This window comes from Pseudomassariella vexata, assembly GCF_002105095.1.
Source record: "Pseudomassariella vexata strain CBS 129021 chromosome Unknown BCR38scaffold_2, whole genome shotgun sequence".
In the NCBI taxonomy this organism is placed as follows: domain Eukaryota; kingdom Fungi; phylum Ascomycota; class Sordariomycetes; order Amphisphaeriales; family Pseudomassariaceae; genus Pseudomassariella; species Pseudomassariella vexata.
In genome coordinates this window covers 1,551,336-1,570,897 of record NW_024467957.1, presented here as the reverse complement: position 1 = coordinate 1,570,897, position 19,562 = coordinate 1,551,336, and the positions used below count along the sequence as shown (strand labels likewise).

The window sequence follows — 19,562 nt, the reverse complement described above, 5'->3', positions numbered from 1 at the left end:
CATGGCGCCCAGTCCCAGCATGAGGCTGAGAGCAATCTTTTTCCTCGAATCCGAAATGAGCTTCCAAAAGACTGCGGCTGGGTAAAGTGCCGAATATACGTCCAGAAAGGCCGAGAATGCCGACGCGTAGACGCAAATATGGATGATGAGCCAACTATCCAAGCACTTCTTTTCGACGATGGTCGCATCCCATTGGGCTCTGACCGGTCTACAGGGCAGTGCAAGTATCAAGGTCATAAGCATCATATTAACCGTGCACAGTATGGCGAAGCACCACAGTAGGGTTTTGTGCTAAGGGCTGGGACTCAAGAGCCGGCCAAGTTGAAATTGCATACCATAGACTCGCTTCTGATTTGTTCTGGTCGCTCAAGCTTTTCCAGTGGCGGCCCAGTCCCGACTGGTATCCTTTGATTAGAAAGCTCACGTTCAACCATATTGAGGTCTGTGATCAACGTGGGTTACTTGTCAGCCCTGTGGAACGATAATTACGGGACTTATAATCTTCGAGGAACATTTTCCCCAAGATCACAGCGCGGGTGTAGATTCTGGCCACAAAAAATATCGACATTATGCACGTTGCGACGAGTATTGTCGTAATCACCAAAGATACATCGGACTCTGCGACAAAGTCCGGAGGGAGGGTGTCGGTCCCTCCGGCGTTTTCCATGTCGTTTCGCGCTCGGGATGAGTTGTCTGGTGGTGAGGTGAGCTGCGGCGACGAAACCGTCGCCGCAGCATGACCATGATCCTCTTTGACGGAATATGATCAACAGAAATGTTTACCGAGCAGATCGGTGTAAGATATCTTGAGTTGATGCCCCAACTCATCAACCATGCTTGCGAGAGCGACCTAGATGGGCGTCAAATAGAGTTTCGATGACGTATGGTCCGAACTCTGGTCACCCTCACAATAATGGTCTAGTGTAACACAACACATACCAACGGCAAACTCGAGTCAAGTAGTTGCCCAAAAGGTAACTTCCCAAAATTTGCGTGCGAGTGGTGTTGTCGAGGTAATTCCTGTTGACACTGGCTGGTAATATCAGTTATCTCAATCCTTTTCAACCGACAGCTGGCTGTGTTCGGCACAAGTCGATGATGGTGCCTCTGGCTGAAAGGCAAGGAGGAGTACTGTCGGTATTCACAAGCTGCCAAGGTTGACACCTCGAGGTCGACATCTTGACGTCTGTCGTACATTACGATCAATGATGTGATGTTGAGTTGCCTCATTGTGCTAGCTGTGGCGATGTCATTAGCCATGGTGCTTTCTCAGGGATGATGTCTGCTTGGTCGGGGAAAATGATGCCATTCTGTTTCAGATTTCAGTGTAGCCTAATGAGTATACACTCCGTCAAGCTAATTGAAATTCCTGAGGTAAAAGTCCTTCGGTTACCATTTCCTGCAACTGTTCTATAGACCATTGTTGCCCGTGTCGGGAGGATTTCAGTAGCGAATTGACATCTCCTTGTCCTTGGGCCTTCTGCTGCAGGTAGAGTGCGACTGCTGACCGCAGTCCAGCGACACTTTTCTCTTCGTCGTCTTGGGAAAGCGTGCTCGCATTGCGGTAGTATACCTCAGCACTCCTAAGAAGCTGAGGGGCTTTGGCCACGGCGGATTTGTGAGATGTTGGAGGGTATCCCATGACGTAAAGGTACATGGAAGAATCGCCGCGCAGAAGGTGAGTCAAGGCGACGTCCTCTTTAGCGACACCCTCAATCTTTGAAGCAGAGTTCAGGCTCGCTATACTATCTGTGAGAGCATTCCATCGCACTGTCGAATAGGATTGCAGGTCTTCAGGCTCAGCGTCAAGCAAAGCCGAGTTGAATGATATTAGCGACCGACCGTCAGCGATCAAAGCCTCGGAAGAGTTCCGTAGCTCTGTAATGGTGTAAGCCGCATCACGTTCTCTCTTGAACGTCGCTGCATCAATTTTTCCAGACTTGAACCCGGCTTCTAGCGCAGCAGAGAGGAACTTGGCCTTGGCAATGGCAAGCTCTTGTAAGTTCTCTTGGTTGTCCGGCGAGAGGGTTGGCACTTTTTGTAATATCTTTGTCGAGTAAGCTTCAACCCACGGAAACGTCTCCGGTGGGACAGACCCTGGACAGTTGCTGACGATATCGCAAAAAGTCGTCAGGGTACCCAACTGGGCAGAAATGGTGTCGATCAATGTTTCTTGGGTGACAGGCTGGACAACTGTAACCCACTGCTCCTCTTCCAGTTCCTCGGCTGAAGTGTTCGGTTCAGATTGAGGTTCAGCTTCACTATAATTGTTGTCTACGTTCACTTGCTCATTGGCAAGACGTTCTTGCTCAACGCTTTCTTGATATTTCAGTTCTTGAATGTCCAGGCACCTACTTTGCAATTCCAGCGCCTCCTGGAGCGCTTTCAGGGCGTCCGCGTCGGCAAGATCGTCATCGTTGGCGATGTGCTCAGCAATGCTTGTCAGGACCGTAGACATGTTGAAAAGAGTATCGGCATTATCTTGATCAAGTTTCAACGCATACCGATGTGACTCCAGCGCTACTTGAAGCACATCCAGTAGGGGTTGTTCTATTTGATCAACCAAAACGGGGTGTGTCACAACCTCCAACTGTACTCGTGCCCTATGAAGTTGATTAGTATTTTTGGTATTTTCCAAATTCCAGTAAGCAGAGAATACGTACTTATTGTAGGCGAGGTCCAAGCTATTGGGAAATTTCTTTAGCCCTTGGTCGTAGACCTCAATGGACCGCTTAAAGAATCGCAGTGACTTGGCGGAGTCACCCGCACGCCATTTTCCTGCAGCTTCCTCAAACTCGACTCCAGCTACCATACATTAGCAATAGGAATGAGAAGCTGGTGAGGGTTATTTACCGTCCAGAAAGTCGTCTGCACTATTGAGTACCTATCACAATTCAGTTGATGTATCAAGTAGCCAGGTCAAAACTCTGTTCGAAACGCACTCGATCTTTCTTCTGCTTCTGTTTAGACCTCGCCTCTTTGAGAAAGGCTTTGTGTCGTTGGGACATGGTTGATACTTTTCGGTAGGATCTATGGCGGGGTTCCTGACGGTTGAATATTGATGGTGAAAACTTAGCTAGGAATTGGACCCGGTCGTCTGAAGGATCCTCAATCAAGCTGAAGTGGAATTTGAAACCAGGGGATTCTCCTGGATCACTGCAGATACCCAGTGACTACGAAATACTGAATGGGCATGCAAAAAGACGCAATTCGTAATGAGGATAAAAGATTTGATCAAAGCTGATCTCAGATGCAAGAACTTGACAAAGGCGGACCTAAAATGGCCCGTGCGTCTGTACCTGCTTTAAAGTATAGACTTGAAGCATCATTCCGGCATCATCCGATACCAGGAATACAACATATCTAGGGCACAACGACAAGCAGGTCAAAGTTATCAATATTTCAATTGTTACAACTCGAATAGTTGATTGAATTGCACCTCTTAGGTTTGCAGTTTTTGCCTACGTCTATCATGACGTTCCCCCTTCCAAGCACTAAGACGAGTGGCTGTTATCAGCACAGGAGAAGGCCTGATCGATCTCGCCTCTGGCATACGCATCAATAATATTCTGTACCACGCCATAAGTTCCCCCAATCGTCAAAAAAACGGCCAGAGCAATCATGAGCCAGTTGAGATAGTACACCATGACCTTCCACCAGCAGCCATTGCGGTAGTGCTGGTGGTCGTAAATCCACAAGTACCCCGGCAGGCCGAGCGCGAGGGGCGCGAAGGTTAGAGAACCGGCCAGCGCCAGCAGATAGTTGAATATGGGGATCCCCGATGCGATCAAAAACCCAACAACGGACATGCTGAATGTGCAACCGAGCCAGATGGACCAATGTGCGACCGAATTTTTCTGCAGGTGCACCGAATCACGCAGCAGACGGACGAAGATGTACTTGGCGGCGATGTGGACGTATAGGCAGGCCGAGACGAGGAGGCCAATGAGGCCGATACCATAGGCCACCTTCTTGATGACGTCTCCTGCGCTTCCCAGGGACGGGGAGGCGACCCATTGGCCACAATATCGGTAGACGACAAGGCTGAAAGAGAGGTATGAGGCCGTGACAATTCCCATGCAGAGATAGACGGCCTTGTTGTAGTCCTTCGGCCGCCTCATCTCCGAAATGACAGGCAGGAATGCCGATGTGCCGGCTCCGGAGCAGAATATCGTCGCCACGGACGTGATGCCTGCGATGAAGGTCGGGTGGCCGATGACATGGTATCCAAGGTCGAAGTCGCCCGTCTGGGGCGCCGCAGCAGGGCGGTCTTGTTGGGTGACGCCAACACTATTCAGGCGTTCTTGATTAGCCAACGAATTCCAAGACGAAATAACTAGTTTCAACACTCAACCGCAACTCGACTTACACAACGACAAACACGGCGACAAATACGGACGAAAATCCAGCCCAAGTCAGCCAGGCAATTTTCTCGAACTTGCGCGCACTAGCCAGGATAAAGACGGCAATCGTGGCCACCAGCATGAAGTAGTTTGTGCAGACGGCATGGTTCGAAAGCGCATTGAGCGCCGTTGACGCACCGAAGATGCCCGACGCACCTACAATGGCGTAGGTGACGAGGAAGAAGACTCCCACTACTTCTCGCAGCCAGACTCCGCCGACCACATGGGCCATGTCTGCAATCGAGTGACATCCGGCATGCGAGTTACGGAAGTTGCCTTGGATAATGGCGCAGTATGTCTGTCGTCATGGGCTTGTCAGTACTGCCTTGACTGCTATCCGGGATGAAGGTCAGAAGGACAACTCACGTTGAGAAACTGCCACCCCAGGACATTAATCGCTCCTGGCAGGGCGCCTAGAACGTACATGGATGAGGGGATGGTCAACACTCCGGTAGCGAAGATGACTGAGCTATGTGTTAATGGAATTGCACCGGGAGCCCCTGATCGGACCAAGGGGAACGAAGAGACCACAACAGTGTACCTTTTAGGAAGATCACCGAGGCATATACCCAGCTGACCGTCCGAAAGTCCACCTCCCCCCCCTGTCTCTTGAAAACCTCAAAGGCGTCGTCGTCAGTTTCCAGCTTGCCTGTATCCACGCTGTCGATGCTCCCTGCCGTCGCCAGCACGGGCGTGATGGCATAACTGCCCTTCTCTGATGTATTATTTGACATTTTTGGGGCGCGCGACTAATCTCAAGGCGGACTGAGAAAGAGCTGACGGACGGTGACGAGCATGGGAAAAGCGTTTGGTTTGTTTTGAGGCAGGCTCACTTATATAAATTCCATGACCCCGACTGACCTGGATCTAGACGTAGACTGATGATGCATCCCCTCAGCGTGAATCACTCCTAACGGCTTATCTTTTTCCGGCACATGCTATCTGGACCCTAGCAAGTTCAGTGATAGTGATGATATGATGCGGGCCCATCCCGTTGGTTTCCTCGTTGCGATCCTACCTAAATTCCCGGGGAAGTGGGTTGCTTGTCTGGGAGCATCCCACAAACCCTATAATAATGGACCTCGTTGGGGTACCTGGGCAACCAGGAGACCCGCTCGGATGGGGTAGCAGTGGTATACTCCAACTGTTAGTGTTGATGCTATAGATAAGACTTGGCTCTTGGGGCAACTGTGCATCGTTCGATTTGCCGGCTGGTGCGTGACTACGTTTAGTATTATTGAATATACCAACTGAGAATGCCTCAATTGGTTGAGAAATTTCACGAGTAAATGATACCCCATTATCCTGAGCTTTCTCATGAACAGACTCCAAATCGTACGATATAAAGTCAATGAGTGGAAACGCGCTGACGAATAGCAGATCACCGGCAAATAAACCGGCCCTAGATCGGCAGTGGTTGGACTCCCCAATTGCAAACATATGTCAGCTTACGAACAGTCCCCATTACTACCAATCACTACCTAAGTAGGCAGGGCTACTGTTTGAGCAATGAACCTGGTTTCGCCGGCAGCACTGCTCCTTTAGCTGGTGCATTCTTGCTCTTGAATTCGTCACAGATCTGCTCCATCGTCACAAATTCGACACCACCGTGCTTCTTGAAATGTTCAATGAGTCTAGTTCTAGAATTAGCACGGTTGCAACATAGTCTGACTTTGGATAGGGCCTCACCTCTCATGCATCAATAAGACTTGCGGCCTGCCACTAACATCCGGATGAATGGTGGTTGGCAAAATGAACTCGTCGTATTCCCTATAACAGTAGTCGAACTGGTCCCGCCAGACATCCTCCACATCGCGCGGATTCACGAAGCCGTGGCTATTGGGAGCCGATTTGATGAACATCATGAGAGGCAGGTCATCGAGGTACCAGCTGGCTGGGATTTCGACCAGCCCCGTCTCGCCCTTTAACCAGCGGCTTCATCCACTCGTCTGCTTTCTTCTTATAGTCGATCTTGGTCCATGTGTCGCCCGTGCGAAGGTAATACGGTTGGCAATCGTGGTGGCTCATGCTATGGTCGTATTCGATGCCGTAGTCTAGTAGCAGCTGCCCAAATTCTCTACTGAACTCCCACCTCAGTAGCAAACGATGTTAGAAACTTGGATCTCGCCATATAGCTTTGATGTTGGGCTTGCCAGGGTGCAACACTTCCGCGTGGTGGCTTTTCCGTGAACTCGGTTAACATCCGGTGTGTCTTATCAAGCACATCCCGTTGTTGCTCAATTGTCATATCGGTTGGGTTCTTGTGTGGATATCCGTGAAGGCCAATTTTATGTCCCGCATCTCGGACGGCCGCCAGGTCTTCAGGAAAGGTTTCGAGACTGTGGCCTAGTATGGACCATGTCATCTTCATGCTGTATTTGTAAAATAGCTTCAGGAGGCGCTGTACACCTATCGTGCCGGCAAATAGACCTGCTTATATCTTGTCGGCTCATGCATTCTCGATCTTGTAACAACATGTCTCACCTCTAATGATATCACTCGTTGAGTCCTCTCCTCCGTATGATCCAAGCCACCCGCATACCGCATCCACGTCGACACCATAGCTAATGAGAACGCGCTTCTTTCTCGATTTGGCACATGTTCCTTGGATTTCAATATTTAAGTATGTGGCGATCAAGATGAAGTGAATGGAATGATTATTGACTTATACGAGTATGAATAAGACAAGATTTAATTTTGGCCTCTAGCCAACTTGGCCGCGAGATGACATATTAGGGTTCGGTTGGACAGCCCGCCCAGATAGGATTCCCAATATCCTGGATTGACGACATGATAACGAGTCGAACGCGGGGAAACGCCGGATGAAGCCACGCGATAGAGAGCGTGGCTCCCAGAATTCCCAGGTTGGCGATAGTAGGAGTTGGAGTCTTCGGACTGACAGGGAATTCATGGAGTCGAGTTGGAGTAGTTCGGCAAATGCGAAGTGTGGGTATAAACTTGCAAGCATGAATTATGTACCCTGGGAGGAGACCATGGGGGTTTACTCCACCTGCTTATCTGAAAACTTCCCCGTATTGTGACCATCAAGGACGTCTGCGACTTATCGGTAGGAGTAATTGATTCTTATTGAAGACTTGTATTGTGACAATCGGAGTGTTACAATCGGGATAACTAGGCGGTTTTGAAGTCTGGAGAATATCAAGGTCTATGAGTTTACAACACACTTAAATCAAGAGTTGTTTCAAAATTTATGGCTCCAGAAACGAAGATACCACAGCGTATGAACGCAGCTCAACTCTGTGAGGTGTGTATATGCAAGCTTCAATTATTGATCCGTCCAGATATGTTAGCTGAATGTCTCTTCAGTACAATAAACCGTATGAGTTGAGAACCACATCCATCCCCCAAATCGGGGACCGAGAGCTCCTCGTCAAGATCCGGGCAGCTGGTTTCTGTCACTCAGACTTACAAGTAATCCACGGACAATTCGGCTCAAAATTGCCTGATAGCTTCTCACGAGCCAGCGGGTATTATTGTCCAGATTGGCAAAAATTGCGCAGCAGACAAATGGCAAGTCGGGGACAGAGTCGGGATTTTGAACTTCAAGCGAGCATGTTCGAAATGCGTCGGTTGTGTCTTGTCGAAACGTGAATACGGCACTTTGGACCCCAGGTTCTGCGACACGCGGGAGATGGCCGGTTTCAAGGACGACGGGGCGTTTGCCGAATACATGGTGGCCGACCCGGAAACGACGGTGCATTTGCCTGCCTCGCTCTCCTTTGAGCAAGCAGCGCCATTGATGTGCGCTGGTGTAAGTCGTGGTTCCTCTCTTGTCAGAAACCCAGATCGTCGCGGCCTGGATTAGCTAAAGTTGTTTACGTGTAGGCTACGGTATGGGGGCACTAGAAAAGGCCACAACGGGATTGAAGTCGGGCGACACCGTCGCCATTGATAGTCGACCCGAAGGCAGACGACTCGCCAGTGAAGTTCCGAGCTCTAACTTGACGCCAGACCTGGTGATCGACTCCACGGTACCAGACGCTTCGGCAAAAATACTCGAATTCACCAACGGAGAGGGTTTGGCCGCAGCGGTTGTGTGTACTGATTCCTTGTCTGCGACTGAGTGGGCTTTGACACTTTTGCGCATTGGCGGCACTATTATACTGCTTGGCTTGCCCCCGCAAAAGTCGCGCTTCGATCCAGAGATTATTGTATTTCGAGAGTTGGTCCTGAGAGGAAGTTATGTTGCTAGTAGAGAATCGACGGAGAGGATGATGGCTATGGTGGATAAGAGCGGGGTTAGGTCACGACTTACCATCGTCCCGTTCGACGAAGTGGTGAGCATCGTGGACGCCTACCAGGATAAGTCTTTCAAGAGTCGATTAGTGGTGCAGGTTTCCAACGACTGACATGCAACATTGAGATTTAAAATGCCTTTGGAGAAGTTATCTGGTCACTGTGTCCAAGGGCACTTGCTTCGATCCTGACCAAATGAGGTGGCATGGGGGGAAGAAGAAAAGGGGTAGACGGTGGCTGCAATATCATGCATCACTTCGAGTAAAATATAGCGATATACGGAGCTCAAACTTTCACACCTGCATAGTATAAATCCAAGTTGTAAAGACGTTCATGCCCTCATTATTGCTATCAAAGGTTACGTTTTCCATCTGCGCACTGACAACCCTAGCTGATCGTATAACCACCATCCACAACCAGCGCATGCCCCTGAATGAACGACGACGAGGTCGAGCAAAGGAACAACACAGCACTGGCGACTTCCTCAGACGTCCCCATCCGTTGCATCGGCGCGATGTCAATAGCGGGCTTTAGTCGCGCTATCATCTCTTCCGAGCTCGTCGTCATGGGCGTGTCTATGACACCTGGACAGACGCAGTTGACTCGGATGCCATCACGCGAATAGTCAATGGCGTCTGACCGAGTCATATTAATTATCGCTGCCTTGCTTGCACAGTACGGCGCGGCACCTGGCCGTGCGACTATGCCGAGCTGGCTTGCAATATTGACAATAGCGCCTCGTTGCCCCGGGTGGTCCGCTAGTGGTTCTTGCTTCAACATCTGAGAGAGAGCAGCGCGTGACGACAGCCACATTCCTCGGTAATTCACGTTGTTGATCTTGTCGAATACAGAGACTGACGTCTCTGTTGAGCGGAGAGAGTCACCCAAGATGCCAGCACAGTTGACGGCTGTTCTAGCGTCAGTAGGGGGTTCCCAGGGGGTTCAGGATGATATTCCACGCCGCAGGGACTGACCGTAATCGATTTGGGAGAACGCCTTGGATATGCTCGCAGTAAAGGAATCGACGAAAGTGTCGTCAGAAATGTCCCCTTCCTGACTGTATACTTGGACCTTAGGGTTGATCCTCAAGATTGCCTCCTGAGTTTGATCGAGAGACTTCTTGTTGATGTCGGTGATGGCTATGCGAGAGCACCCTGACCTGGCGAAATTCCTGGCGACTGCGGCCCCAATTCCTGATACCTCATATTAGCTGAACTACCGTCAATGTTGGATAGCATACTGTACAACGTCTCATGCATACCTGTGCCGCCAGCGCCAGTAATAAAAGCCACACCGGGGAATTTGAAAATCGCAGCCATACCTTCTTGGAAGTAATGGAAATATAATGTTTCTCCAAACTCAACTTGTATTAGAAAGGCTGACCCTGAATAATGATGCTTGATGTACCGTTCCAAATCACGATAGATTTCCCTTGTAACACTTGGATGACAATCAATAACTTCCCTGAAATTCGACTAGCAATAAGAAGTCAGATAAGATCAGTGGGGATGGTATTATCGACTCCTGACGGACCTGGGCGGGCAGGAATGCTGCCGGCCCCACTTACCTTCACAGGATTGGAGTTGAATTGTCCACTCTATATCTCCAACTATCTCTTAATTCGAGCGATACCCCAACTCTCTTAAATCTCTCCAATTCATCATATTCTCCTCCAACATAGCTAGAGATCCAGACTCAACTGGCAGGCAAGGACTACAGTTTCATTCTGCCCCGCGTTACCGCACGAATGCAGCGCGCTGGTACCCGTATACGCCACGGCGGGGCATTTGGAGGTCCTCAGCGCGCCTGCCCTCACTGCGGCCGCACCTTCAAGCGGTCCGAACACCTTGAACGTCATATCCGAACCCGTACGCACGTCTCCTTTTCTCCATATTCATATCTCGCTGTCGTATAGAAGGCATTGACACCAATGAGAAGGGCTGCTCTGGCCATCCCTACCCCTCCTCTTTTTTTTGTTAGTTGCCGTCTAAGAACTCACCAACATCGCCAGATACCAAGGAGAAGCCATTCATATGTCATTGCGGGGCTGCTTTTACCCGGCGTGACTTATTGACGAGACATCAGCGGATCCAGTTACACCAGTATAGCTCCGAGGGACTGGCTGATGTCTCCTCGGAACAGAGCCAGCAAATCGGCGGAGAGGCCGATATGGCGGCTGCCGCCGCCGCCGCCTCACTCTCCGGCATGAGTATGACTCCTTGGGATAATCAACCAAGACTGCCATCCAATTTATATCTTCACGGTCAAGACCCGGTCGAAGTGGAACAACACCGAGAAGCCGCCATGCAACCATTCCAGCAACCGCTGCTATCCCACGATTTTTTCGACCCAAGTAAGTCACGTTTGAATACCCAATAGCATGGTACGGCAACTACTCACCCGGTCCTTAGGTCCAGGTGTCATAGGTGTTGACCATTTCAGGGAGTTTGCCGCCTTTCTCGATGGTGTGGGACTACCAGCTGAGTGGAGTCCATACTTCCAAAAGCCCGAGCCTGAGCCAGAGAACAGTCTCATCGACCCGGAATTACGGGAGTCTAGAGCTACCAGTGTAGCCGCTGCCGGGCGATCGGGGCGAGCAGGTACCCCCTTCAACTATTGGCTGCCTTCAGCTCCTGGAGAGGACAGGTTAGCTGAGGCAAACTGCGACACCAGTAAGTTGCCTCTCTAGCTTCTATTTCATCTCGTCTCCATGCCGTGTCGTCAATATGGCCTCAGATTGTGTTGTGGAGTACAGGGCAGGAGCCCCTTTTTGCGACTGTCATCAAACCATCAACTACATTTTCGGTTATTTCCGGGGCATGAAGTGGGATATGATACAGAGCAGCTGTGTGTGCTCATTTGGCAGTCCTTATAAGTCAAAGTCTCCGCTTGCTTAATACTAGTACTCGCTAAATCCGCATCAAAGGAATACATGACATCAAGATTGAGGCGCCGCAACCACTGAGGGTTACGGAAGACCAACGCTTCCGCCTCGCTACTCAGCTAGATTCCTTTCGTAATGTGGTTGATCCTGACTTCAGGCTACCTTCTCGACATACCCTAACCAGATACATAACATCATACTTCCAAGGGTTTCATCTTCATCTACCATTTATCCACCAACAAACCTGGCGCATAGTCGACACCCCCCTGGAACTTGTTTTGGCCGCGGCAACTATGGGTGCACAATACTGCTTCGAACATCGAAATTCAGAACGGCTTTTTCAAGCAGCAAAAGCCATCCTTCTTGAGAGATTGGTTCACGAAACTGGAAACGGGCGCCTTGGCCCAAAGACAAGTGCCGCTCTCAACTTGCACAACAATCCCTCCCTTGTCGTATCACTATCATCTGCATCGGATCGAGACCGGGGTCCTTGGGAACCGATAGACTCTATCAGAGCCATGGTCATATTGATGGGCTTCGCGACCTGGGAGCCGAGAGAACACTTCGTGGCGGAAGCCTTTTCGTTATCCAGTCTCCTCGTACAGGTCTTGCGCGACGTTGGGTTAGATGAGGATGCGGGAACTGAGAACGTAGCCGAGTTCACAATCCCTCAAGTCGACTGGCTAGCATGGGTACGACGGGAGTCAATAAGACGCTCGAAGTTGATCGCATTCACTTTCCTCCATATTCGTAAGCAACCGATTTCAGGTGAAGCTCAGTCGCGGTACATGGGCTAATGGTTGTTGTAGACAGCGTGGCGTACAATGTCTATCCAGTCCTGCGGAGCAATGAGGTTCGCTTGAGGTTGCCATGCTCGACAGGTGAGTGGAAAGCGCCGACAGCTTCCCAATGGCAACTTGCGAGGCGGGACACTTGCAAAGAACAGCTCAACTTTCAGGATGCATTATCCCTTCTTCTCAAGCACTCGAACGGCACGGCAACCTTAGACCCAATCCCCACTCCTCTTGGTAACTACGTTCTCCTCCATGGCTTGCTTCAACGTATTCACATTGTCCGCGACCTGTCTCTGCCTATAATAGATCAGTCTGCGTCCCTGCCAGCCGAGGAAGTCAACAAGTTAGAGTGAGTTCAAATCCAGTGGCGGGCTGAGAAGCAGCTAACACCTATGTAGACGCGCCCTTCGCTCCTGGACTTCAGGATGGCAACAAGCCCCTGAGTCGAGTTTAGACCCCAACAACGATAACGGGCCGATCCCCTTCACCTCAAGCTCCCTCCTCGGCTTGGCATATGTACGCATATATCTCAACCTAGGACCTTACCGCCAACTCGAAACCCGAGATCCTTCCCGCATTGCCAGAGCACTTTGTAGGTCTCCCAAAGTGGAGCGTAGTGACGGTGTCATCTCAGCTTTGCTGTACGCTGCCCATGCGTTAAGTATTCCGGTGAGACTGGGTGTCGATCGAGTTGCTCGAAGCCAAGCTTTCTTTTGGAGTGTGAGACACTCGCTCTCGGGATTTGAGTGTGCAGTGCTGCTAAGCAAATGGCTTAATTCGCTGAAGGACTCGGTGAACGTGGTGCCACTGACTGGTGATTACAACCCCTCCCTCCCCCCTGCCGCTCCCCCTATTCTTCTTTATTTTGTTTAGCACAGTACAGTTGCTTACATATGATTGTAGACAGCGAAGATCGAATACTACACTGGGTTCGGTGTATCGTGGAAGAAGCCTACGCAGTAGTGGACTTTGAAGAGGATGAACTGGACGTGCAAAGCGATCCGGCTGGCCTGTCGCAGAAAGTACTGAAAATCTGGGCCCATTTCTTCAAGAGTAACACGCAATGGCCGTTCATCAATATGATTGGCTTGAGCCTCGAGAGATATCGAGACTTGCTTCTTAGAGGCACAGGATAGCAGATGCCTTTGATACCCAACACGCAAAGTGTGCTGAGATACGGAGAGGATGCCATCCGGTCACAAGGATTGGCATATCGCACGGCTGGGGACTGGTATGATTCTCATTGAAGCAGGGGTAGTTCCGCTTAAGGGCGGAGTGCGTTCACCGCTTGCCAGCTGGTCCTCCCTGACAGAGTTTTGTTAGCTCAGCAAGAGGAAAGGCAAGCAGGCGGTCAGAGCGGCTTCGACGGATGCGGGAAATGCGCGGGAGCCTAATTACGCATACCATTAATTTTGGGGTCATCATACATGCGGAGCTTTGGCGTATATCTCACATCAGGCATGATTGCCGAATGGCATCATGGTGGATATGCCCACAATGCCGTGTAGGTTAGTATCCAGTATTTTGTGCATATTCTTACATCATCATATTGCGCTGAGAAGCGCTACAGATCAAATATTAGGGCGTCGTGATTACATCTGAGCACACCTCGCTACTTCGGAACAGTTGGTTCAGTCAGTATCTACGCACGCAATGGTTGAATCAGACCTGGTGTTAACCCGCAATACAGTGGTTCGCAGCTACGCGACGAGAATGGGGCCGTCTGCATGAATACTGTTGAGCCATGGAGTCACAATCACCGCTTGGGAACTCACGAGGGACGTGTAGTGGAAGAGTATACGATACGCCGACAAGAATTGGTTCCAGGACTGATTCTTCACGGTTCGCGTGGGAAGAGACCTGTTCGTCACCGAAACCCCGCAACTCGGCTTCTCACCCGGGTTACTGGGTCGTAGGTTGTGCTTACCCGCCACTTGTCCGAGCATTAGACCGGCGCGGATTGCATGCAAACAAGAAGCAAATCCCAAACGCGCTTATACTTGAAAACGCTGGGTTCTGTTGCTGACACCTTGGCACACGGAAGTTCCAATAGGCATACGATGACTTGGAGGAGTCAAGCGAGATTGGAGAATGCTTAAAAGTTGATTACAACGTTTCGCTTGGGAAATATTATATCCACTCCCACGACGTCCACTGACTCAGCCGCAGCGGGCGGCACCTCTATTGAGACCTGTCACCTATCAGCCCGGCAATCGTTGGGCCGGTTCTCTCAGCAAAGGGAGCCATGCCTTCTCGTGAAATTGTTTGTTCAACAGGGTCTCGAATACTCCGTATGGAACGAAACCATGCGACGGACCGGGTTCAGGGGTTGAAGGGTGGGTCAAACCGTTTTTCTGGGTCGGGTCTAGCCGGTATGAGGAACCCTCAGACTCCAGAAGCAGGCTCGCACGGGCTCGAAGGTATACTGTTCCTATTTCTGTCCCTATTCGTGTCCCTATTTCTGTTGCCAGAACCCTGAAGCAAGGTGGAGGCCAGAAAAGGTTGGCCAGGGGTAGAAATTTGTGGCGTAGCAAAGTTGATCAGGGTCAGAAACATGTCAACCCTGATCAACTTTTGCTAAGCTAACGATAGTCTAACTTAACAAGTCGTCACCGTAGTATCAGAGGAAAACTTGTACACAGAGTAAATATAATGTATATATACATATATATATCGATGCAGGAGTATGTATATATGGCTAAACTGTCCAGTATATGTGCTGATCAAAGCGACAAGGCTCTTGGTTTATCTTTCTGTTACCCTTCCGGACAGCTGATTTTGTTGAAGATCGTGCTGTCCGTCTCCATCATCTTCACCTTGAACCTGGGGGCATACGCTGCCCGTCGTCCATATCTACGAAGCTAATATTTTAGTAGGTTATCTTATATTATCAAGCTTGAGAGTTAAATTTTCGTAACTACTAATATTCTACGTATACGCTGTTATATCGTTTCTATACTTTTAGCGCTCTTACACTTATAGTTGGTTTCGTCTGCGATAAGGAATATTTATCTCAGGAAAAAAAGAACCAATAAAACTTGTCTATGATAGTCATCTAATCAAAGTAGCGGTCCGCACTAATTAAGCGATTTCGGAAAGCAGTACATATAACGTATATACCCTGGTCGGCGTAGTTTTAGCATATATAAAATACATGTAATTATCTCTTTCAGGTCTAGCATATACATGACATATACTACATCACAAAAATGTAATACTGTGCTTTATACCCTAACATGGTTAAGCTATCCTTCCTTGGCAAAAGTTCAACAGGGTTACAGGCACAAACATTCTGACTCTAATGAACTCTGCTACGCCAGGTAATTTCTACCCCTGGCCATTTTTCTGACCCTGACTAACTATACGCTCGTTGACATCACCCATCCCCGGCAAGAACCTGGCATTCGGCGAACGGAATATTATATTAGAGTGCAGTAGCAATGACTCCAAGGACGTCAATTGACCGTGCCCTGATACCTGATCGCCTGTGTAAATCGATTTGTTGAAATCACGATGCGACTTGGGCTTCTGCGAACCCTGCAATCCCCCTAACGGATCCCAGCATGTCCGACTCTCCCGGAACGCAGGTCAATCCGTGGAATGCGGGATACCCTATTGGTCACCTAACTTCCTGGTGAACCTTGGTCCTTAATACAAGGGGCGATTATAAACAAATCATGGCCAGGAGTAAAGGGAAGAAATTCATTGAGGATCCTCACATTGATAAATAGGTCATAGCACAATGCTCAGGACAAAGGTTAAGGTTAAACAAAGTCGAGAGATCTGCACTCATGTCTTTCCATTCTCTTACCCTTCTTACCAGACTCGTTCCTCAGCCTGGCATTATATAACATGGAATCCTTACCTAAAGACCCGCGCGACATCTTCAAGGTCTTGAGTCCGCTGGCACTTGGGGCTCAGTTACTATTAATTGCCCTGGTCGTCGTCCTCGTGAGGCGCCGCTACCTGAGTTCCATTTCAGATATCCCAGGTCCAAAATGGGCCGCCCTTACTCGGTTATGGCACATAAATCAGATCTGGTCTGGACATCAGAATTTAACATTTTTAGACCTCCATAAGAAGCATGGTAAGTAAAACACTCTCAGCATTGCTACCAATTTGTACGCTAATACCTGGCAGGTCACTTCGTTCGCATCGGGCCCAACGAAGTCAGCGTCACTCACCCAGACGCTATCAAGAAGTTGATTCTTACCCCTCAACGCAAAGTAACCCTGCACCGATTCCAAGGTCCGTGGCATTCACTAAATGTGCAACAGGGCTACTGGTACCAAATTATGCGATTCCCCGACTGGCGATTCATAACACCACTATCAACGACGGAGCCCAAAGAGAAAGTCGAGCGGTCCAGACAATTAGCCTCGGCCTACGCCATGAGTAACGTCATCAAGTCAGAAGAGCTCATTGGCGGTCTGATCTCCAAGTTGACGGGCTGGATGGACAAGCATGCTGACGCCCGTGAACCGATGGACCTCGCCAGCTTCTTTACCTATACTGCTTTCGACGTCGTGGGAGAGCTCGTCTTCTCTAAGCCGTTCGGCTTCCTCGACCAGGGGATCGACATCGATAATAGTATCTCCCAGGCCATTGGGCTCGAGTGCTACGTCTCCATCGCCGGCTACTTCCAGTGGCTTCACAATATCCTCGTGGCGAACCCTTTCCTCACTTGGCTCGATATCATGCCTACAAACTACTTGTCGACGACGTCGAACAAGGCACTTGGTAAGCTATTCTCGGAACCATGGAGACCTTTTCATTTTATTATGCCCTGATCAATGGGCTCTCTGCAGATATAGGTCTCTTCTCTTGAGACGTGTGATATGAGTGGCATTTGCTAACCGTTGAAACTGCACAGAAGCGCGCAGGGCGAACCAAGATGCTCGATTCGACTTTGTGGCCCATTGGCTCAAGGCGCACGAACAAAACCCTGATCGTCTGACGTATCGGGATGTGGGTTCTGCCTGCATGGCAAATGTCGGGTATGTACATGTTACATTCACAAAGAGCTTTGCGGATTGACTAATATGCATGGATGTACAGCGCTGGCTCGGATACTGTTTCTTGCGTTCTGCAGTCATTTGTCTACCATGCACTCAGACATCCCAGCGTCTGGAATAGCGTCCGTCAGGAGATCGACGAGGCCAGATGCGGAGGGCTGTGCACCGACGACGTCATTTCCTACGCCGATGCGCTGAAGCTGCCCTACCTGCAGGCCTGCCTCAAAGAAACGATGCGAATATTTCACCCCATTGCCTTGGGATCACCGAGAATTGTCCCCGAGGGCGGCCTCACAATCGACGACCATACCTTCCGCGAGGGCACGATCCTTTCGCTCAACGTTTTCGCCATGAACCTCTCGACGGACATCTGGGGACCGGACGCGAAACAGTTCAAGCCCGAGAGGTGGCTGGGCAAGGATGCCGCTGTTTTGGAGAAACACTTTATTCCCGTAAGTTGGTTCCATCCGAGGCGGTTCTTCGAAAAACAACAACAACTGACTTGCAAACAGTTTTCGGGAGGCATTAGCACTTGCCCCGGCCAACATTTGGCCCGTATCGAGTTGTCGAAGATCTTAGCCACGATTGTACGCGACTACGATATCTGGCAGGTGAATCCCGACCAGGAATGGCATTACCATGCCTATTTCACGACGGTGCCCGGCAACTGGCCTGTTTACATAAAGAAGAGGAAGGCTCAATAATTGCGCCGACACGTTTTTCCCTTTGTCGCGAGTAAACCATATTGACATGTGTTAATGAGGGATGGTAAAGATAGATAGTTGGCAGTCCGTGCCTTGCAAGGAAAGCCTCCTTTTGTTTGGGGGGGTGTAATAGTGTTTCAGCCGACCGGACTCAGAAATTATACTGCGAAGGCGTTTTGGGGGGAGGTAGCGGGGGAGAGAGAAGGGGAATGATGCTATGTAGAGCTACTGGGGTAGGTGGTTTTGACATTTTGTTTGGACAGCATTACAACACGACTGGTTGGTAGCTACCATTTGAGCGTTACCATGGCGATGCGCATTATATATTATTATTAAATACGCCGTAGGCTCGAAGCCCCCGGTACCTCTACTAGCACTCCCGTATGTCAAACCGTGAATATTATATATCATCAAGCAATACGAACTAATTCATCGTTGAAACTTCGTAGCCAAGGGCTCACACCACCAGCATTCCGTAGTGATGAAAAACGTAGATGCGCTGTTCGAGAGAGCGAGGACAACGCTGCTTCTCGCAACATCAAGAGAGACAGAGTCACACAGTTTACATTCATTGCGCATATTATCGAGACTGTGGAACTCCTTTGTTGAGCCATGGGACAAGTATCTGGGTCATCGCCATGGTCATTACAAAATACGCCAGGGTAGAGGGACTCGCATCAGATTATTCGCAATGCAGGAGGAGATGGGTGGACAAGACTTACATGTTCCTTTTCGGGTATAAAACATCCAGCAATGTGGCATCTCCGATTATAGTCACTGACGGTGTGCTCAGTAACCAGAACGACCCAGACCTTATCGCACATCCCTTGTTCGTTCTGGTTCTGGAACGATATAGGACAATGTCCAAATAACGTACCCCACGGTCCAGTTGAACACTTTCGCGCATTTCCGTACAACCTAGGTTTTATCCCTTATGTTCCACCTTCTACAATGGCACGTAATTGGGAAGAAAGCGATATTCAATTAGCGCCTCAAGCGCTTCAAAATAACCCCAAACTAAGCGTACGATCCGTAGCACGGATCTATAATATCCCTCATACAACCTTACGTCACCGATATCGCGGCGGTACTTCACGACAGGATATACGATCACCAACGCGACGCAGGACGCGTCGGTATTAACTGGGCTTCGAGCTTCGTACGACGACAACCAGACCTCCGGACGCGTTTTAATCACAGAATCGACTACCAGAGAGTCCTCTGCGAAGATCCCGACGCGTACCGCGCGTGGTTTTATCTCGTACGGAATATAATTAATAAGTATGGAATTCAAGAGGAGGATATCTATAATTTTGACGAGACTGGGTTTCTTATAGGTCAAATCTCATCCGAGACAGTTGTAACGAGCTCTGATCGACGTGGAAGACCTAGAGCAGTACAGCAAGGGAATAGGGAATGGGTTACAGTTATCCAGGGCGTCGGATCGGACGGCTATACTATCCCTCCGTATATCATCTTTGCTGGTAAAACTCACCTATCTTGGT

At 49.7% G+C, this 19,562-nt stretch overlaps 8 protein-coding genes across 8 annotated transcripts; 3 read left to right on the top strand and 5 right to left on the bottom strand.

The window, feature by feature from the left end:
* BCR38DRAFT_324837 (uncharacterized protein) lies at nucleotides 1–291 on the bottom strand (the record flags this gene model as incomplete). Its single annotated transcript, XM_040854805.1, has 1 exon — nucleotides 1–291. A coding segment is annotated over one exon (291 nt), but the record flags the coding sequence as incomplete, so codon positions are not given.
* A 1,060-nt stretch (nucleotides 292–1,351) lies between these two features.
* BCR38DRAFT_334379 (uncharacterized protein) lies at nucleotides 1,352–2,812 on the bottom strand (the record flags this gene model as incomplete). Its single annotated transcript, XM_040855308.1, has 2 exons — nucleotides 1,352–2,603; nucleotides 2,664–2,812. 2 exons carry the CDS (start codon nucleotides 2,810–2,812, stop codon nucleotides 1,352–1,354), a joined length of 1,401 nt encoding a protein of 466 aa, XP_040719896.1.
* Nucleotides 2,813–3,358: 546 nt separating this feature from the next.
* BCR38DRAFT_96047 (transmembrane amino acid transporter) lies at nucleotides 3,359–5,277 on the bottom strand. The gene is made up of 4 exons (XM_040865804.1): nucleotides 4,945–5,277; nucleotides 4,770–4,867; nucleotides 4,370–4,701; nucleotides 3,359–4,290 (listed from the first exon to the last, which is right to left on the bottom strand). Exons 1-4 carry the CDS (start codon nucleotides 5,135–5,137, stop codon nucleotides 3,495–3,497), a joined length of 1,419 nt encoding a protein of 472 aa, XP_040719895.1. The 5' UTR covers nucleotides 5,138–5,277; the 3' UTR covers nucleotides 3,359–3,494.
* Nucleotides 5,278–5,898: 621 nt separating this feature from the next.
* BCR38DRAFT_463392 (uncharacterized protein) lies at nucleotides 5,899–7,134 on the bottom strand (the record flags this gene model as incomplete). The annotated part of the gene is made up of 6 exons (XM_040862639.1): nucleotides 5,899–6,037; nucleotides 6,093–6,293; nucleotides 6,349–6,495; nucleotides 6,557–6,833; nucleotides 6,888–6,984; nucleotides 7,117–7,134. 6 exons carry the CDS (start codon nucleotides 7,132–7,134, stop codon nucleotides 5,899–5,901), a joined length of 879 nt encoding a protein of 292 aa, XP_040719894.1.
* Nucleotides 7,135–7,718: 584 nt separating this feature from the next.
* BCR38DRAFT_502907 (alcohol dehydrogenase GroES-like domain-containing protein) lies at nucleotides 7,719–8,773 on the top strand (the record flags this gene model as incomplete). Its single annotated transcript, XM_040864867.1, has 3 exons — nucleotides 7,719–7,835; nucleotides 7,885–8,185; nucleotides 8,250–8,773. The coding sequence occupies 3 exons, from the start codon at nucleotides 7,719–7,721 to the stop codon at nucleotides 8,771–8,773; spliced, it is 942 nt and encodes a 313-aa protein (XP_040719893.1).
* Nucleotides 8,774–9,021: 248 nt separating this feature from the next.
* Nucleotides 9,022–10,246, bottom strand: BCR38DRAFT_384486 (short-chain dehydrogenase). Its single transcript, XM_040857459.1, has 3 exons — nucleotides 9,922–10,246; nucleotides 9,635–9,853; nucleotides 9,022–9,568 (listed from the first exon to the last, which is right to left on the bottom strand). The coding sequence occupies exons 1-3, from the start codon at nucleotides 9,977–9,979 to the stop codon at nucleotides 9,048–9,050; spliced, it is 798 nt and encodes a 265-aa protein (XP_040719892.1). The 5' UTR covers nucleotides 9,980–10,246; the 3' UTR covers nucleotides 9,022–9,047.
* A 161-nt stretch (nucleotides 10,247–10,407) lies between these two features.
* On the top strand, nucleotides 10,408–13,778 carry BCR38DRAFT_502903 (uncharacterized protein; the record flags this gene model as incomplete). Its single annotated transcript, XM_040864866.1, has 8 exons — nucleotides 10,408–10,528; nucleotides 10,579–10,635; nucleotides 10,672–11,013; nucleotides 11,072–11,332; nucleotides 11,587–12,294; nucleotides 12,354–12,687; nucleotides 12,737–13,152; nucleotides 13,242–13,778. 8 exons carry the CDS (start codon nucleotides 10,408–10,410, stop codon nucleotides 13,472–13,474), a joined length of 2,472 nt encoding a protein of 823 aa, XP_040719891.1. The 3' UTR covers nucleotides 13,475–13,778.
* A 2,247-nt stretch (nucleotides 13,779–16,025) lies between these two features.
* On the top strand, nucleotides 16,026–18,405 carry BCR38DRAFT_361336 (cytochrome P450). The gene is made up of 6 exons (XM_040857170.1): nucleotides 16,026–16,425; nucleotides 16,479–16,564; nucleotides 16,616–17,078; nucleotides 17,212–17,335; nucleotides 17,397–17,805; nucleotides 17,866–18,405. The coding sequence occupies exons 1-6, from the start codon at nucleotides 16,191–16,193 to the stop codon at nucleotides 18,055–18,057; spliced, it is 1,509 nt and encodes a 502-aa protein (XP_040719890.1). The 5' UTR covers nucleotides 16,026–16,190; the 3' UTR covers nucleotides 18,058–18,405.
* Nucleotides 18,406–19,562: the final 1,157 nt, after the last annotated feature.

Excerpts from the sequence above, each read along its gene's own strand:
- BCR38DRAFT_96047 (XM_040865804.1), bottom strand. The coding sequence starts at position 5,137 with ATGTCAAATAATACATCAGAGAAGGGCAGTTATGCCATCACGCCCGTG. Across the intron at positions 4,868-4,944 it reads CTCGGTGATCTTCCTAAAAG|TCATCTTCGCTACCGGAGTG; the intron begins GTACACTGTTGT and ends CACATAGCTCAG. Across the intron at positions 4,702-4,769 it reads TGGGGTGGCAGTTTCTCAAC|ACATACTGCGCCATTATCCA; the intron begins GTGAGTTGTCCT and ends CCATGACGACAG.
- BCR38DRAFT_384486 (XM_040857459.1), bottom strand. The coding sequence starts at position 9,979 with ATGGCTGCGATTTTCAAATTCCCCGGTGTGGCTTTTATTACTGGCGCT. Across the intron at positions 9,854-9,921 it reads TACTGGCGCTGGCGGCACAG|GAATTGGGGCCGCAGTCGCC; the intron begins GTATGCATGAGA and ends ATGAGGTATCAG. Across the intron at positions 9,569-9,634 it reads GTTCTCCCAAATCGATTACG|CCGTCAACTGTGCTGGCATC; the intron begins GTCAGTCCCTGC and ends ACGCTAGAACAG.
- BCR38DRAFT_361336 (XM_040857170.1), top strand. The coding sequence starts at position 16,191 with ATGGAATCCTTACCTAAAGACCCGCGCGACATCTTCAAGGTCTTGAGT. Across the intron at positions 16,565-16,615 it reads TTCTTACCCCTCAACGCAAA|GGCTACTGGTACCAAATTAT; the intron begins GTAACCCTGCAC and ends AATGTGCAACAG. Across the intron at positions 17,336-17,396 it reads GCCTGCATGGCAAATGTCGG|CGCTGGCTCGGATACTGTTT; the intron begins GTATGTACATGT and ends ATGGATGTACAG.